This window comes from Pteropus medius, unplaced genomic scaffold (genome assembly GCF_902729225.1).
Source record: "Pteropus medius unplaced genomic scaffold, Ma_sr-lr_union100, whole genome shotgun sequence".
Classification (NCBI taxonomy): domain Eukaryota; kingdom Metazoa; phylum Chordata; class Mammalia; order Chiroptera; family Pteropodidae; genus Pteropus; species Pteropus medius.
The window spans coordinates 24,394,018-24,413,978 of NW_024351730.1; the positions used below are offsets into that span (position 1 = coordinate 24,394,018).

The window sequence follows — 19,961 nt, forward strand, 5'->3', positions numbered from 1 at the left end:
CAGTATTTTAGTTTGTGTTTATCTGGAAGCAGACCTGAATAAGGTAGATTATTTATGAGTAGGCACCAGTGAGGGGGTGTGGAGAGTGAGACAGGGAATAAAGAAATGGTAATAGGAAGCAGTTTCCATTGTGGGCATTCCTAGTTGAAGAACCCTGTAGAATGAGCCCAAGAACTGTCCCTCTGAGGACTGGGACATTTATCAGCTGACTCCTGCACCCTTCGGTTGAGCATTACCCTGGGGGTATTAACCCCACTTTGCTCCAGGGCTCTGGAGAAACCCCTGAGGAGAATGGCATAGCCAGGGACCTGTTTGAAGTGAGAGTTGTCTAGCTGCCTATCACTGTGCGCCACAGTTGAGCTGAAATTAGAGGTGGCCCAAGGGGTGTGACTCAGGCCTGCATTGGACAAGAGGGCAAAGAGCATCTTTCAAATGAAACTCCATAGACAACTGGACATCTGATGACAAAACATAGAATTTCCAGTATAATTTCATATAAAGTTTTTTTATTAGTGAAAGATATTGCATTAAGGACAGAAATAAACATTTCAAGGATAACATGAAATGAACCAAGTGTACAAACTACATGGTCAGTATTCTCTTTAATAGCCACATGCAATTAACTACAGTACAGTAACAGTGCCCAGAGGGCCAAGTAGAAAGGTCATCTTCTGCAGAACTCATACCTTCAGCAATTTAAATAAAAAAATTAGTCTCCCTTAAGTAAAACCCCGATAGGGGTTAGTTGTATAGTACTTGCTCCACTTGACTATTAGTGATTTTTCCAGAACTTAAGGAAGGAAATAAAGCCTAGTGGAAAAAGCCTACAGCTAAAAGTGGCAAAGCCCACTTCCTGTTCTGCGTTCAACTCCCAATTTTCCCTGAGAGAAGTGAGGTAACCTCTCTCTGTTTCGTTTCTCCCTAATTTGAGTATCATAGTACAGGGCACCAGTGCTCTGTGACTGTGACAATCACAAAGACTTTGGGGGGTTTTTCCAGGATGATGGCTCCAAGAGAGCGAACATGAGAAATAGTTTATTTTCAACCTAAATCCATTCTTAATGAATCTATACTCTCGACTGCAATTTATAGGTTTGCCACAGACTTCTCAGAAGGAAAATATCAAATGTGACTTTAAGCCAAGTTAACTATTAAGTATCATATGGAAATAATGTTTTTGGTCTCCCTGCCTCTGTGGAATTCAGTCTAAAGGTGTATCATTAACCGTTATCATTCATAGTATTTAAAAATTTCCTCCTCACAGATGATTATATTCTGATAATAGAATGAAGCAATGACTATGCTCTGGTTTCTCAGTTTTATTAGTGTAGAGAAGTGGATAAATAAAAGAATAAGATATGCCAATTATCTAGTTAAATATTAAAAAATCTAGATATTTGGCTTATTGAAGACAAAGTATTTTCAACTTAATTTTTCACACTTTTGTGATTTGGAGTATCTATAGGTTCTATCTTAATTTATAGAGATGTTGAAAATTTAATGCATTGCCCCTTCAAGAAGGAAAACATATCACAAGGGAGAGAAAACTGGGACAAGTAAACTAAAGTGATTTATTACCCTCCGAGATCAGAAGCTGTATTTGTAAAATCCATGGCTTTTTTTCATTAGTTTACACTGAAATCCAGTTTTAAATAAAAAGTCCTGTAGAATTATTCAGTTGTTAATAAATTCTATGTGCACTTTGCCGGATAATTGTATAGGTTTCTCAATCGAAAATGAATATTGAACTTTGAGAATAATAATAAAAATAAAGCCTTTAAATATGCTTGAATTCTGTGGCATTCAAGCCGTAACCCTTGACTTAGGTTACACTGAAAGCCAAGAGGTTTTCTGGAGAGAGGTGGCCCCACTTGTCCCAGTGGACCTTTCCTGAAAGCACATTCTGTGCAATATTTTAAACCACTGTAATTCTGTCAGTAAGATAAGTGTCACAGGAAGTGTGGGGCACATTTTTCTCTATTCTGTGACAGTGAGCCATAAAACATCGAAAGGAACTGAATCTGAGGAAAGAACAACTTATAAAAAACAATTTCAAAGTTACCAAAAAGATGCCCTAGAAAAAATGTCTCCTTAGTATAATCGGACTTCTGAAACTTACATGCAACTTAAGTTGTGGATTGATGGATTTCCTATACTTATAAATTATTTCACAAATAATCACAATAGTATTATAATTAATACAGTATCATATTTGGCATGGGTGATTGTGTGTGTGTGTGTGTGTGTGTCGAGGGGATCAGTTATTGATTATATTCTCCCAGGAGCACCTTTCCACATCAAAATCATTTCAACCAAAAACATAAACTATCCAATCTCAGAACTAGCACTTAGTTCTACTCTACATGAAATATCTGTACATGTGCTCACCAACATTATCTATGCATTCTTTCAATTCACAAAATTACAAGTAGAAAATCCTTAGGTGCTTATCGCTATTAACTCATCAGTACCTTAGCCCACCAACCCACTCCCTACTTCATTCCTATCTAGTATGAAAGTAGTTGGAAGACGAAATTATTTTCCTAGAGGAATTAGGAACTGATGACCAGCATGAAATGCAATATCTAACTTTTTAAAAGAGGAAATTAGATACATTTGAATGATGTACCGAATGAGGCTTCCATTTTACCCTGGGTTCTGAATTCTTATTTACTTCTGGTTTGGGGGTGAAATGAATGAAGGAATACAACATAAAATGGTGTTTATGTATTTTGAGTACAAAGTCTGGTGAATGAAGCCTACCCAATAGGTTAGACCAAACAGAATTAACAAATGATACTGAGACATTAAACCACAACAGTGGTCACAAAATTCTGGAGCTACCAGCACTCAACAACAAAAAAATTACCATACAAGAGTTTATTAAATACTTGCTAAACATATGAAAAACAAAACAATTTGTCAGGGACTACAGGCCAACTTTATGAAGCCCAATGGCCAACATGTCAACCTGTTATTTAATCTCCGGCCAGAATGTCCTCATCACTTGCAGCTCTGGGTCTTCTCCCTCCTCTCACAACGGGCAACAAGCCTGTGAGGACACGGACAGTTTCCCCACGTGACAGTCTAGGTCAGCACAGTTCAACACAGTTCCTTCACCAAGCTCAGGCCATGGTTAGGTTCGTATGAGGGGTGCTCTTTCATCTGCAGTTCCCTGTGACTCAGAAGAAAGAGGACAGTGAAGTTAGATGCTCATGTCAGAAACTTCTCCCCATGTGAAAAGCTGAAGGAGGGGAGAGGAGAAGGAGAAGAAGCTGATAAGAAGGTGGTCATCCCACTCACCTCTTTCTCCTTTTGGCCTGCTTCTTGCTCTTCCTTGAACATTCAGCCCTAACCCTCTTAAAGAGGCCTGCTCTGACCACCCCACCCCGGATCCTGGAGCAGCCCCTTTCCCTGTACTGACTCAGACTGTAACCCAAATTCACTCTACTGAATTTGCCTTCTTCCTGGTTTGAAATCTACCAGAGAACAATATCTTGGAGATCATGTGGGCGCTCAATAATTGCTTGCTTGTTAAATACATGAATACGTGAGCAGTGACAACATTTACATAGACTTTCATCTGTGCTTACGAAAATCTCAGTAACTGTATAGAGTCAGACTGGAAGATCCACAGATGAAAGTGGCAAAATAGTTGCCTCATACCTAATTCACACTAACGTGATGGGCATGAGTTAAGAGACATACTGGAAGAATGTGAAAAACAAGGAAATCTGGGCGAATTTAATTCAGATGGTTTCAACCTATTTCATTTGATACTTCACATGTGCCTAAGATGCTTAGTTGAGGCAGCCAGGAGCGGGGGAAAAAAAGACAGCCTTTGTTGCAAAAAGGGAAGCTACTGAGAATTTAAGAAAGGCTCCTAGAGAATGGGTTGAAGGGTTAAACAAGTACAAATGAGTAGTTGATAGATGGGCACAGGGATGGGGAGCACAGCAGAGGGAATGCGGTTAGGTTTAATGTAATGGCTAGGTGGGGAGCCAGAGGAGAGAAAAGGCAATTGTTTTACAAGCTATATAAATGTCTAACTAAATGTGCTGTATACTTGAAACCAATAATAAAATAAAATTTTTTAAAAATCAAGAAAGGCTCCTACATAAAAGGCTCATTGAAGGCATTTAGACCCCTGGGTTGGCCACTTAAGGCTGGTCACTTAAGGAGGTCCAGCTAACTGTTTATCCCATCCATTTGGGGTTGTTCCCATCCCTCTAAGAAAGTAACTACAGCCCCTGTGTTAATCATTTATTATTCAATGATGACTCAGTGGTAGGTATCTTCTGCTAATATATCAGGGATCCTTTCCAACAGGTCTCTGGTTGCCTTGCTCTATAATCTTACAGCTATCTTACCATACAACTAATGTTTATTGAGCTCTTACTAAGTGCTAACACTGGGCCAAGTGCTTTATGTTTACTACATCATATAATCTTCACGAAAACTCCTAAGAGAGGTCCTAGTAGTATCCCATTTTCAGATGAAGAAACTGTTTCTAAGGTCACACAGCCATTAAGTGGCAAAACTGGGATTTGAACCCAGGCAGCCTGACACCAAAGCCTAGGTGCTTAGCTGTTATATATTCTTCCTCTTCTTCCAGATTATTTTCAAAGATGTAAAGCTCACTCCCAGGGATTCCATTCCCACCAAAAGAGCCCCACACATTGGACAATACCCCTCTATCATCCCTCCTTCTTTGACGCACTTCCCTTGCTTCTCATTTTGCCCAGTAGTAACATAGCCAAGAAATCACTATGCCCAGCAGAAAACCCCAGAATCCACCCTAAGGAGCCAGCTGGCAGCCCTCCCACTGAAGCCCAGTTGAATTTCTCAGGTAAAAGTTATTCAGTAAGAAAGAAGCTCACCTCATCCCCGGATCCCTGTCCTCGGCACGCGAGCCACGTGAAGACCAAACCAAAGAACACACCCAGCGCCATGATGATGTAGGGTATATTGGTGACGATCAAGGTAGTGTCAACCACAGACTTCAGTCGACTTGCAGTCTCTTTATCAATGAGAACACTCTAGAGCAGGGGCAGGATGAAGCAAGAAAATAAATGGTATTGCCTTGATAACTAAAAATCAAGTGCATAAAGTTTGTTGCAATATCTTTCTTTCAAATCATTAAACACAATTTGGGTATGTCCTCCTGTTAGCAATCAGAAATACTGAAAATCCATTTATAAATGAGAACAACCAGAGGGAGCATTTATTCATTAATGTCTTCCCTTTTTCTTCTGAAGACATGTTTTAGTCTCAGAATAGGTTGGAAAGAGGAGGGAAAAAATATTCAGAAATATTGAGATAATATCATCTTTTTTTGTATCAAAAAACTCCAATTTATTCTTCAAAATCTCAGCATAACTTCCTTCCAGTTTTCTCTGACCACCTCAGGCCTGGTTAGAGGTCCCTTTTCTGCACTTCCAGCTTATTCTCTAAAATCCTCCAACACTGTATTCTCACTCTGCACTGTAACTATCTGTTTCCATGTTGGTCTCCTTGTGACTCTGAGGTTCCTAAAGGCAAAACTTTTATTTCAGTCACCTCAACACTGGGTATAGCATCCTGCACACAATAGGTGCTCAATTAATGTCAGTCAATAAAATAAATGAATCAATCAAACAGTCCAACAATGGTATGTGGAACATATAATTTCTCTTTCGGTTAGATCTATACTATTCAGGACCAGAAATCTTCACAGAAAGTGTTCAGGGAAGTTCTGGGGCTAACCAGAATTCCAGAGGGTGTTATAACTAAGGAAATGTTCTAGAATAACACTTTCTGTATGAAGGGCAAAGGTATTATCACCTTAAACTGTCATGGGTGAAATGCTTAATTACATAAAAATTATTAGCAACAAATAGGACTTTGGGCTTAATTTGGCTCAATTTACATTGGATTGAGGCAGAGGATGCAGATCTAGGGTTGGTTTTTCCAATAACTAGCCAAGCCCCGTCAAGATCAGAGTCTCCTCCTTTGGAAAAAGGGAGTGGGAGAGCAGCCTCCAAGATCACTTCCAGGTCTCCCTGGACCCAATCTGGTCTTTAAAAAAAATCGAAGCAGAAATTCAGGTGGATGGCACTTCAAATATGCTGCAACTATGAACATAAGCTTGCAGAGCAGGTTCATTCTTCATTTTCAAAAAGCCCTACTTTCATGCCCCTCCAAACAAGTAACAATGATGAGTCAGTAGCAACTGCAATACGGGTCCTATAAATTGGTAAATACTGCCTGAATTTTTCCTATAAAACAATAAAAGCCTTGTCTTAGCACTGTACTCACAAACCTTTCAAAAGTTTATAAATGTGGCTATCAATATAATGCTAAGTTTAAAAAAGGATATAAAACTGTATCTACAGTATGGTCTCAAATATGTTAACATCAAAACCAGAAAAAAACCGAGGCAACATAAGCAGATGTCAACTATAATTCTGAGTGATAGACTTATCAGTGGTTCACTTTTTAAATACTTTTTTTTAATTTCCCAAGAGTTCTATAAAGAGCACATTAGTTTTACAAAATGGAAACCATTAAATTATATATATTTTTTATAAAGTCGTTATTGGAAAAAAATTTATAACACATTGTTGAGTAATATAAAGCAAGTTAAAAACAATATGTCGGTCCGGCTCAGGTTTTGTGAAAAGCGATTTTTTAATTTCCTTTTTCTTGCTAATCTCTGTTACTAAATTTTTGACAAATAAGTATTTTTAGGGAAGAGAGAAAAATAATAAAAACTTTAAAAAATACTGCTGTTAATAACAAAAGCCAGCCAACTGCGAATTTATTGAGGGGAAATAAACCCGGCAGTTACCCCTCCAAACTGGGTAGAAAAGAAAGGGAAACTGGGGAGACAGAACTACAGTAAATATGATATATGATTCAGAAAAAAAATTATCACGGGTGTCTTAAATAGTGGATGTTTCCTGAACTTTCAAAGTACGCTTTTCTTTGCAAAACTTCAATTTCTACCTAACATTTAGAGATAAAATATCTGTAGGTACACTGTGAAAGAAATATTTCTTCAGAGAGACTCCTTTTGTTTGAACTAAGACAGGATCTGTTTCCTATAATTCACGATATATGTTTGTTTACCAGAAAGTAGAAAAAAATTTGCTATAATGAGGCAATCATGTATCACTGAAATTAATGGGCATGTATCACATTTTATTTAACCATTTCTTTAACTACCTCACACAGAATTTGTACAATGTTACCAATCATTTTAATTTTACTCTTCCTCTCCTCCTCAACGAATAAACGGGTAAACTGATGACATTTTACAAACTGGCAAGGTTTCAGAGGAGGAGATGCAAAGAAAGGTTTAATTGGACATCTTAGCATTGGCTGTTTATGTTGTTTCAACTGTGTCTGATATTGCTTCATTGACCTTTGCATTTTGTTTCTTACAAAACTGGCTTCCGAGAAGGGAGTTTTACCCAAAACCTGTTTTGAGAAGGGACATTTTTTTGTTATTTTCAAATCCTTGACATAGATGTCTTCATATAAATACATAAACAAATTTTCTGAGGACGAATTTTTAAAAATCATCTTTCCCCCTTTTTCACATCTTAAATGATGCACAGCTACAATAGCAGACATCATAATGTAAGGTTCTCAAGCCTTCACAGGTAAAACACTGGTGGCTCTCTCCCAGGGCTTACCTCATTGACATACATCACTGGGAAAACCATGGTTCTGACATTTCCCGTTTCACTACAAAGACAAAAGATGAGATCATTTCATAGACATCCTCATTGTGATGGCACACTGGACTCGAGAAAAGTTTACACGAAAATGTCAATATACTTGTTTCGTTAAATTCACCAGAATTTATGCAGACTTCTTAATTATATTTGCAAACACATATCAATCAGAAGTTGGATTCCTGTCAGTCTAGAAATTCCCAGTGTCGCACACTTATGTAAATTGTTTTTTATCAAAAAGAAGATTCTGAAAACAAATTCATCAAAATGATTCCTATTCTCCCAAGAATTATCAGAGGGGAGGCTGCAGGCCAGACAGAATAATCTGTCAGTGCTCAGAGTATTTTGTAACCAGGCCACTAGGTACTGTCTTCACAAAATCCTGGAGCAATCACTTACTGAGCATTTACCATGTACCTGTTCTGCCCTGGTGTTTTGGGGACATTATCTCATTTAATTCTCACAGCAGTCCCATGCAGTAGGTATTACCATCTCAGGTTTAAGATGAGGAATTTATAACTCACAGTCATTTGCCCAGGGCCAGCAAGAGGAAGTGACAGAGCCAGGATGGTAATTCCATTTCAATCCTATAGCTCTAGATCTTAATTGCTAAATTATATTGCCATACAGTGACAAAATGCACTCTTGCAAAACACATTTGCTTCCTTGAAGGATCTATGACATATGGGGTTAAATCTGGCATGTTTGATGGGGGACCTAACAAAATTTTATAGATAGATGAATGATAGACAGATACAGCTGGATGCATGATAGAGAGATACATGCATAGGTAAATAGAAAGAGTAGATAGATAAATAGTATGATGTACAGTTTTACATATTTTTCATTCAACATTAAATCATAAGCATTTTCTCATATCCAAAAAATTCCATTGAAAAGTCTGAGCAGGAGACTATACTTAGGAATCCTAATTAAGTAGTGGGTTTGAGACAGAGTGTGGGGAGGAAAGGCTGGACTTAAGAGATCATTTTAGCTGCCCAAGTGGAGCTTGTGGTTGGTCCTGGGTGGGAACGAAAAGAAAAGAAATGGGAAAGAAAAGAAGGGAAGCAACCAGATTCATGGCGAGGAAAATGCTTAGTGGAATGGGTGAGAATAGACGCTGTAGCTTTACTAACTGTGAGTTCCAGCAAGTTATTTAACCTCTCTGTGCCTCATTTTCCTCATCTGTGAAACGGGGATAATACAGCATTATTGTGAGGAATAAATGAGTTAATGTATATAAAGTAGTTAGAAAAATGCCTGACCAATGGAAAGCACTCTATATGTGTTTGATTAAATAAGTAAATTCCAAAACCAAGGCAGCCTAAGAAAATGCTGGTCATGCCTCATTCCTGAAGGGCAGGGCGAGCAGCCTTAGAAGTGGACTGTACCCCTCCGGACATCACTCCCGCAAGAGTCAGTGTAGCAAAACCACCCTTTGCCTCTGTAGAAAGCAGCAAAACTTACATGAAGTCATCTATTTTTTCGACATAAATGTTGATTTGGAACCTCTTTGCTGCTCTTAGGATAATTCCAGTCAACTGCAAATCAGAGAATTGGAAAGAAAGCATTATTAAGACTATAAACGATTTTTTTTTTTTTTTTACCATTTCCGTGTGGTTCTGATAAACAGGGTAACCCCTGCCATGTTTGATGGACACAGTGAAACAAGGGAAAACTGACCCCAGAGCAGAATGAGAACTGTGGATTATTTTAGGTCCTTGGTAGACCAATGTTTCTCCAACTTTAATATGCATGTGAGTTCTTGTTAAAATGGAGATTCTGATTCAGTAGGTCTGGGGTGGGCCTTGAGATTGGGCATTTCTAACAAGCTCCCAGGATGCTGCCACTTTGAATAGCAAAGACCTAAAGGATCCTTGCAGATGGGAGATCCCACAGACACCATAAGGAGGACAGTGGTCACCGCCAGAGAACAGTGCCCAAGCATAGTTAGGGCTCACTTAGCTGACAGCAGCTGCTGTCATCTTTCCCATGGCAGCTCCTTCCACCTTTGCACTAAGGTCATGGGACCTCACCAAGTCCTTGGTAACAAGCACTTGCTAATAGTTTGGCTGACAAAAAGGAACTTACTGATGGCTGATGGCTGAGAGAGAAAAGAGAGAAAACCATACCTGATCTTATTCACAAAAAGATAAAACCACTGATTTCACTGATACAAATACATTGAGTGTAGCTCAGAATGAAGTCCCCATAAATTGCTGTGCTAAAATAGTTTTCGCTTTTCTTTTATTATGCCATGTGTTCAAAAGCCCAAGAATGAAGATATCTGACCTTAATCCAGTTCCTACAATGAGAGGCTGTCACACTGTGAAATGATATATCCTTTTTTCATTTTTCTCCTCTATGAATATAGGATTAAAGTATATGTGTATCTGATGCCTTTTAAATTAATAATACATAATAAACTCTCAAAAGTATCTGAAGAAAGATGTTTGCCAAAAGTAACTGAAGCTAATATACATATTTACAAATATATATATATCTGTGTGCTGGTGTTTCTGCATATTAGATCCACAGAATCCAGCCTTCTAATTACAGGGGTATAAGACTATGCATCGCATTGCAGTAAGCTGAGTTTCCTCTGCTTGATCATATATGAAAGGAAGACAGTATATTTCCTAAGAGTGCTAATCTAAACCAGTGAACACGGTATAGACAGAATGAAATGTGCCCTATTACCAGGAAGAGGTATGTACTCACGGGATTAACATCCACGAACGTTTCATGATATTCCTTATTTGGATGCATGCCTTCTATGGCAGAAATAAACCTTTCATCTGCTTGGTAGAAGTGTGGGAAAGATAAAATAATAGGTGCACCTGCATTTTAAGAAAAACAGAAATGAATGATAGGGTTATTAAAAGTCTCAAATGAATATAAAGTTCCTGACTACAAACCTGGTTCCTAAGTGGGGATAAAAAAAAGCTATACATAAGTAAATTTGGCTGAGAGAGGGCAAACTAAAATTCCATTCTACACCTCCTAGCTCAGGATTTATGCTTCGTTTTCTGACATCTCATTATTTTATCCCAGAATATATATTAAAGTTCTGGCTAAATTATTTATTCTTCAACAAACATACTGACTCTATAAAATGTAAATGCTTTAAACTCATTATTTTAATTAATGTTCCCAGTAGCCCTATGAAGTTAAAATTATTATCTTCATTTTGCATTTGAGGAAAGTGAGGTTCAGAGATGTTACAAAATTTAGCCAGGGATATTCAGCTATTAGGTAATAGAGACAGAATTCTAATTGAATGAAGGATGTTTATCTCAAAGCACTTGTCTCAACTATAATTCTCTATCAATAAACAGACCTTTTTTCTTTGGCTTGCTTTTCTGTATTTGTTTTACCTATGATAGGCTTTATTCTCCTGCATATGTTGAGGCAGAATTTTTAAGACTTTGCTTGGTCATCACATCTGCCCAGCTTTTGACTAGATCAAGTCTGCCCATATGAAGACTCTGTTTTTTTCCTTTCCTATTCATTTTAATAAGCAAATAGGGAAACAAATTATTAAAGGAAACCTATTCCAGATTTAGCTATTGAAGAGGAGATAGGGACCCAATAATTGCTGCTGGGAAAAAATATTTTTAGAGAAGTTAGCTTATTGTCAAGTAATTTAAATCTGCTTACATATCTGCCAGCCCATGGCTCAAAATACACATCATCTGTCACATACACAAGTGTTTTGCTCTCTACTCCTAAACAGTTTCACAAAGCCATAATTTCCTTCCTTGTAACCTACAGTCACTTTTAAAATTATTTTCAATAATCTCTTGAGTGTTTAATAAGGGCCAGACACTGTTCTGAGTATTGTATGTGCATTATTTCTAACCTTCACACAGCTTCCAAGAAAGTTATAATCACCCCCAGTTTTGGATAAGAAAACCGATGTCTGGAACCCTCCTTAATCAACTTGGCCAATGTGCTAACAAATAGATTAGGACTCAAACCCAGATCTGCTTGACTCCAGAACACTCATCATCCTACTACCTAAAATGTTCCCCGGGGAATTCAAAACACTTGAGGATAATCCTGGAGAGTTTAACATTTCAGTCCATATTTGAGAATACATATGAGGCAAGAGGGAAAAAAATGTAGCAAGAGATTTGAATGCTGCAAACAGAATCTTTCTGTTGATTCTGACTTCTTGAGGAAGCAGAATGTTAACAAAATAAGAAAAATATGTCTACAATTGTGTCTGGGACCAGAGGCACATGAGCTGAGTGGGCAGGGCACTGTTTCAGGACCATTCACCCAGAAAGACAGCAGGAGAGCTCAGAAGCAGAAACTTGTTTCCATTTACCTTAGGTCTTATCTCCGGGTAAGGATACCATGTGCCCTGGCACAGCGCTTCCAAACATGTAGGCACTAGCTTCATGACAATCACCTGGAGCTCATGTTAAAACTACAAATTCTGGGGCCCTAGTGTGTGGGCCCTGGGACAAATATTTTTAATGATTCTCCCGATAATCCTGAAGCAAGGCTGGGTTTGGGAGGCAATGCCCCATCGGGCAAGGACAGGGAGGACACTGCTGACCTCAGATTTATTCCAAAGGGAGATTTTCAAATCAATTAGACAAGAGAGCAACAGTTAGCACATTACTTTATTCAGGAGAAAAGGGTTATAAAGTTTCTCAAGAGAAACTGTAAAGAGAAATTGTAGCCTAAGAGGGTTAACAGTATGACTATGAGGAGACCCTAGTTCCAGCAAGGATTTGCTGAGAGAGAAGGATTTTATATAAATCATGTTCCCTCACTGAGCCCTGGTTTCCACAGTTATAAAAACAGGGCATTCATTGGATGTCTCTCTAGCAAAGTTACTGTGAACAACAACTACGTAACATGTGATTGTTAAAACTAGTCCTCAAGACAAAAATGCTTTTGTTAGCTGTACCATTGAAAATTCTGCCTCATTCGTGGAAAGAGGTAGAATAGTTCAGACGTTAAGAAACACTGGGAAATTTACAGTCAGGGTTTAAAGTTCACTCTGCTTCAAAATCATTGAGACTCTTTACTAAGATACGTATTTTCTCATTACCAAGTTCTCCACTTTCTCTTTTAGCATTGTTTTGAACATGAAATCAATTAATGCTTTACATGTATTAACTATAGGTAAATATGTAAAGGACTTAAAAGAGTGACTGGTACTAGTGAGTGTGAGTAAACATGTGCTATTATTACTATTAAGTCTTCTAAATTACTGCCCAGAAAAAAAACATACCATGGCATTCTAGCAATAAAAAGCATGACAGGAAAGCCAATAATTCTTTTTTCTTTTTTTTACCATTCTATAGCCATGTTATGAAACATGGTTCTTGAAAGGTTGGAATTGTTCTATTGGGCTGACAACATTGTTTGTTCAAGAACAGTAATCTTGCATTCCAGACACTCATAATCATGTCATCCTCACCATTCTTGCAGACACTGACATTCAGAACTCCTGAGCCCAGGCAGTTTCCTTTAGGTATACAGAAGCCGGCGTTGTCTGAGGTATTGGCTAATATTTCTTCAGGTACCCTATACCGAAAGGCAGGCAGTCCCTGTACGCTCTCAAAGTCACTGAAAGTTATATACAATGACCTGTTACGAAGTAAAAATAGAAAGTCAGTGTGAGCTCCAGTCAGAGCAATCTGGCCTGAATCAGCAACAATTCTCAAGTACAACACAGCTAAAAGCTCAGAGGGTGCAGCGACAATGAAGATGCGAAAGAAAGCTTGAAAGGAGCTCAACCCACTCAATGTGTATTAATAAAGTAGGAGATGGACTATTGTGAAGGGTGTTTAAGAGGTGGCAACTATAGTAATATCCAAATTAAGGCCAAGAAAAAAAACATACTGTGTGGTAGAACATTAAGAACATGACATGTAGAATGGAGTCTCACACAGAAAGAAATAAGAGTGATCTAGACCAGCAAGGACACATGTCAGCGTGGATGAAGCAAAAGCAAAGGAAAAGAATCAAGGGTAAAGCAGAGGCAAAGCCAGAGCAGAAGAGGTGGTGAAGGGCTTTGCCTGGAAGATTCTTAAGGCCTGGAAAAGCGCCCCATTAGACAGATACTTGATTAGAATATATACTTTAATACCCACTTCCCCTAAATAAAAAGTTTCCATATTTTACCCCAGTCATTGTGTCAGAGGTTGACACAATTCTGCCTTCAGTCATTAGGGAGTTCAGACAGTGGTCTCGCCTAAAATACTAACCACCCATATGTTTGCACAGCACCTGAGTATAGGTATGCCCTGCTTTTTGAAAGCTCTTGCTATACTACTTTGCTTTTATGAAAGAACTACATTAGTACCTGTTTTTGCTAACTGAAAGAAATCCAAAGAGGATTTTTGCTTTTATAAAAAAAAAGGCAAAAAGCAAAAAGAGCATTCAGGATTTGTTTTGCAGCCAGCCAAGAGGCAGCATTCACGCCAGGCAGTGAGAGTGGCCCTGTCAAGCTCCTACCCCGGGAACCACACTCAGCATCTCGGCATCAAGCCCCAGAGCTTTGAACTGTGTCTGTGAGCATCTGAACTTTATCTTGATTTTATTAGCAAAATAAGTCCTGAGAGAGCTCATAAGGTTTACACTTAGCATAAAACCAGATGTAATTAAGTGTATTTGGTATGGTTTGGTAGATTATTTTTTGTGTCTGGGAATGCTCAAAAATTTCTTTCATGTAAGTTAATGGTAATTGCTTCTTCACTTTACCCGAATCAACTTATGAAAGGTTTCCTAAGGAATCCTCTACTTTCTGATAGCGTGGAAACCTGTAACAAAGCACTTTCACATTCATTGATCCTTCGGCCCTTCATTTGCAAGTCAAGAGGAATTGTTTTCAGCACCTCACTTTTTCATCTTTGAACCAGAGGTGGGATGCTGCTCTAGCAGGGTTGTGAATAACATGGGGATTGCCCTCCACTGCACATCCCACCCCTGCAGCATTTTTTTCAAACGAAACACTTTAGGCAATCAGAAAAAGAGAGAAAGTATTATAACAAATGCCTTTTTAATATAATACGCTCCGATGAATAAAAAATATATCCACAGATATTTATGGAGCAGCCAGGTTGGTGACTGTGCTATTCCGTATGAGATGGAAAGGGTCTAAACCGTGGCACAGACAGTGGGGATGGAGAGGTGAGGATGAATGCAAGAGCTGTTTCTGAAGAGAAATCAGTCTGACTCTTTGGCTGATTAAAGGCAAGAGATTAGGGAGATTTACAGTGTCCTCAATGTTTTTGCAAGGCTGGTGGGGTAGGTGGTTCAGTCACGTGAGGTATGAAAAATGAACAGTAATTCTTGGGACTACTGAATCGATAGTGTCAAATGTGACTAGGTCCTTTCTGATTTTTGAGAAGCCTCATAAAAAGCCTTACAGGAGTGAGTGAGAGAGGAGATGGAGGCTATGAGTCAGACATTCATTCAAGCAGTTTGAGAGTGATGGCTAGGAGAAGTTTGCAGAGAAGGAGAAGGCAGGAGAGAGAGGGAGAGATTACAGGGTGAGTAATAATAAATACAATCTATGGAAAAGTTATAGCTAAGTAAATACCTATGAACTCTGAAATATGATTTATTTATCTTCTATGTAGAGATTATCTGTTGACTGGAAAAAGACCAGGTCAAATTTCATGCTTGACAAAGCATATGATAATAAGAGCCAACACTTAATATTATTTACTGTGTGACAGGCCCTGGGCTAAGTATTTTACTAATAGTGACTCATTTGTCCTCATAACAACTCTCAAGCTAGGCAACTATTTTCATCCTTATCTTACAAATGAGGAAAGTGAGGCACAGAGTGATTAAATAACTTTCCAAGGTCACACAGCTAGAAGTGGTAGAGCCAGTATTCAAACCAATGCAGTCAGGCTCTGGAGTCTGTGCTCTACATTGTCTCTCAGTATGCCATCATCATTTATCATTGATTAAACATAAATATCCATGCCTAACAAGTGTAGCTACATATATTCCTCACACTTTTGGTGGTCCTGCAGCCAAAAAACTTATTTTTAAAGTTCTTACCTGCAAAAATCAGATGGAAAGATATAAAGGACTTCGTCTTTGGTTATTAATGGGTGAAAAGTATCTCCGTCTGTTCCATTAATCATATTGCACTTGTCTGTTGTCCACCAGTCAAGTGACCTGTAATTGATAAGCATAAGGAAAAGTTAAGAGGATCAAATTTGATTTCAGATTTTTTTCATATGGTCAGGACTTTTCAAGACTTACCTGGGAGCTGGCTACCCACAGAACCTCATTCATACACAGACGTAAAGGGGATACTGGTTAGGGACTAGATCAAGATGGGGAAAAATCCTGAATTAATTTTGATAGAGGCAATGGCCAAAAACCCCTCTTTCCTTCCTTGAAAAGGAGTATCCTACATAGAGGTTTGGAAATATCCATTTACTTAAAACAATGACCCAATTTAGCATTAACAATAGCCTTATTCGGAGCCAGCCTACTGACAGACAAGCTCTGGATAGATATGTTCATCCCTTTAATATTCAGGACAGAGCATTAACTCTGTCTTCCTTGGAACAGTTCTCTGTTCCAAAATTAATGGGAGTCTTCTCTTGGGTGTTAAGAAAGCTTAATATTGAATTGGCTTCATACTCACTAAAAGCATAGTTGAACTAGTGGGCTTCCCAACTAAAATAATTCTGCAAGTCAACATTAAAAAAAAAGAAAGAAACTTAAAACAAGAGACAGGCAACAAAATCAACAATGAGAAGATGAATAAAAAGACAATAAAAGCTGATGGAGTAATATCTTCATAATTTTAAACTGTCAACTTAGAATTCTATACCAAAGTAAAGTTATTCAAAACTGAGAGTGAAATAAAGACATTTTAAAATATGTAAAATCTAAGAAATGTATCCCCCACAGATCCTTACTGAAAGAACTACTGATAAAGGGTTTCTAAACCTATTAAACGTTTTGAGCCTGATCGTTTTGTATTGCAGAGGGGCGGGTAGGGAGGGACTGTCCTTATACTGTAAGATGTTTAGCCGCATCCTGGGTCTCTGCCCAGTAGATGCCAGTAACATCCCCCAGTTGTGAAAACCAAAATGTGTCCGGATATTGCCAAATGTCCCTTAGGGGCATAAAACCACCTCTGGTTGAAAACCACTGTGCAAATGGATAACCTTCAGCAAGAAGAAAATCAAACCCAGGGGGAAGATGTGAGAAGGAAAAATGAATTAATAAAACATATTGGTATTAAATTGTGTATTTACCATAAAAAAATAACTTTTTACTTATATTTGGCTTCCTAAGGTGAAACAAGTTGTAGACAAGAATAACACAGAAGCTGTGTGTGTATATTATTATATGTGTGTGTGTGTATGTGTGTGTGTGTGTGTGTGTGTGTGTGTGTGTGTAAGAAATGAGTAAAGTTATCGTCCTGTTAAGAGAGGCAATAGATAGCTTTCGATTTTCTTAAGAAAATATTGTTAAATATGAATCATAAAAATATAAGGATAGAAAAGAAATAACCCAGAAAAAGTAAGTCCAAAAATATTATATTATATCATTACATGATAAACGTATCAGTAATTATAACACATAAATAAAAGGATTAAATTCTCCTATTAGAAAACTAGAAAGAAAACGGATTGGGTTAAAAACAAAATCTAGCTATATCCTGTTTACAGGTAAATCCCAGCCCAGTATCCCAGTCATCCAGTTCCCCGCTCCAGAAGTAACATTGTTCCCATTTTCTTATATATTCTTTCAGGGCTCTTATATATTGGCATTCGTGTTTGTGTGTGTATGTGTGTACGTGCAGGCACACAAATTATATTTATGGATATGTGTGATAATATGAAATTTACATAAACTTTTTATTTAAAAATAGTTTGAGACTTACAGAAAAGTTGTGAAAACAGTAGAGAGTTCCTCTATATTTCATACCAGTTTTTTGCCTAACTTTCTGGGAATCTTAGAAGTACATTTAATGTTCAAGAAAGACCTCTTACTTCAGTCCCTAAAGAACTAGCCTCCTTTCTTGCAAAAATTCTTGCAGTCCCTAAAGAACTAGCCTCCTTTCTTTTTAAATCTCTGATTTAAAAAGACTTGTCTTATTTTATAGATAGCTTTAATGCAAGCTGCCTCAGCTCCTTTTTAGAAGTAGTTCATTTATAAATTATAAATATTAAAATTAAAAATATTTTTGAAATGCTATAATACTAAACTCAAATGTGCTTCACCTTTTAAAAATTAACACAAACAACACAAAATCACTAAATTAAATTTAAAGGAGAACCTCTTCCCTTTCTCCCAAAACATGTGGTGGTTTGAAAAGTATTTGTGCTCCAGCTACACATCATGGAATGGCTACTAAATAGAAAAGTGAAACTTTTCTCTGGCTTGTAATTCATGACTAGCCATGACAAATCTACAAGTCATTAATATTCAATTTGTAAAGCGCATCACTCCAATCTTGATTTATAAAATAATAATTATAAAGATATTTTACACATTTATAGATTTTTCATCCAAAAAATGACAGCGCTAAATTTTTTTTGAAATAATGTATACGTGAACACTCAGTTTAAATCAAAATTGAAAAAATAATTACACTTATAAATCATTAGACTTACGTTTTTCCATTCCATTCCACAATCTTTGAAAAGTTAAGGTAATTGTCTTCTCCAGTTAGAAAAACATAGTCTCCATCATTAGTCCCATTTTTCTGAAAATAAGTGAATACGATCATTTAGAGTAACACGATGCTTAATTTTATGTGTCAACTTGGCTAGGCAATGGTGCTTTTGTGTTTGATTAAACACTAGTCTAGATGTTGCTGTATTTTGTAGATGTGATTAACATTTATAATGAGTTGGTTTTAGGAGAAAGAATCATCAATAATGTGTGTGTGCTCATACAATCAGCCGAAGGCTTTAAAAACAAAATCTGAGGTTTCCTGCAGTAAAAAAGGAATTCTCAAGACTTCAACACAGAAATCCTGCCTGAGCTACCAGCCTGTCCTACGGATTTCAGACTTGCCACTTGCCAGCCCCTGCATAAGCCAGTTCTTTAATATAAATCTCTTGAAAGATAGATAAGTATATAGACATTTATCTCCCACTGGAGAACCCAAATGGATCCAGCAACTAACAAATTTAATCTTCTTGAAACTGTCCTAGTTGGCCATTAATTGCCACATGAGATGGAACCAGAACCAGGAAACAGTAAAGAACTGCCAAACACAGAATTACTGTATGACCCCAAAATTCCACTCCTAAGTATATACCCAAGAGAATTCCAATCCCAGGTACATATACAATGTTCATACAAAAACCTGTACACAAATGTTCACAACAGCATTATTCATAATAGCCCAAAAGTAAAACAACCCAAATATCTGTCAATTTCTGAATGGATAAAGTGTGATATATTCATACAATGGAATACTACTCGACCGCAAGAAGGAATGAAGGGCTGATATATGCTATGACCTGGATGAACATTGTAAACATTATGCTAAATAAAAGAAGCCACAGAAAAGATCATATATTGCATGATTCCATTTATATGAACGTCCAACTTGCACATGAACATCCAATTGCCAGAGACGGTTCCAACGCAAAGGTGGTGCCTCTTGGCACCCACTTGTACTTGCACATGTGTGTCGAGTTTTTTAATTTTATTTTTTGCCTAAAAAAGCCAAACTCCATTCTCAAATGCGCTTCCTCTCTGGCTCTGGGAAAACACCCATGTAGAGAGTGCCCAGCTCCTCTCCTGTCTCCGTCCAGGTCAGCCTGGCCTCTCCTGTCCAGGCCCAGCAGGCCCAGCACCCTGCAGTGACAGGGGAGAAGCTGGGTAGGGAGAGGGTTTACTTATGTTTTGTTTCCAACAAAAAACACGACTTATTTTTCTTTATAAAAGCAAAAAAGGAAACAAAAAGGATATCAACCTTTAGACTTATTTTTTTAAATCTACGAATTCATACGCAAATCCATAGAGACAGAAAGTAGATTAGAGGTTGCCAGAGGCTGGTAGGACGGGGAAATGGAATTGACTGCTAAGGGGTATGTGATGTTTTGGGGGGAGGATGATGAAAATGTTCTAGAATTAGATACTGGTGAGGTTGCACAACCTTGTGAATATACTAAACACCATTAAACTGTATACTTTAAAATGGTGATAAAAAAATAAGAAAATAAAAATAAAAAAATAAGAAAGCATAAATCCAGAGCAAAGATCCAATTATACAAT

General features: G+C 37.7%; 1 protein-coding gene across 3 annotated transcripts in view; it reads right to left on the bottom strand.

Annotated features, from left to right (window-relative positions):
- Positions 1-489: 489 nt before the first annotated feature.
- SCARB2 (scavenger receptor class B member 2) overlaps positions 490-19,961 on the bottom strand; it is a 58,450-nt gene continuing 38,978 nt past the window's right edge. For all 3 annotated transcript variants that reach the window (XM_039845489.1, XM_039845490.1, XM_039845491.1), the window contains exons 5-12: positions 18,344-18,435; positions 15,762-15,881; positions 13,162-13,331; positions 10,443-10,561; positions 9,189-9,262; positions 7,680-7,731; positions 4,881-5,039; positions 490-3,175 (exon numbers count right to left, since the gene is read on the bottom strand). In XM_039845489.1, the coding sequence (XP_039701423.1) occupies positions 3,137-3,175; positions 4,881-5,039; positions 7,680-7,731; positions 9,189-9,262; positions 10,443-10,561; positions 13,162-13,331; positions 15,762-15,881; positions 18,344-18,435 (825 nt within the window). In that variant the 3' untranslated portion in view covers positions 490-3,136. The remainder of the gene's footprint in view (positions 3,176-4,880; positions 5,040-7,679; positions 7,732-9,188; positions 9,263-10,442; positions 10,562-13,161; positions 13,332-15,761; positions 15,882-18,343; positions 18,436-19,961) is intronic.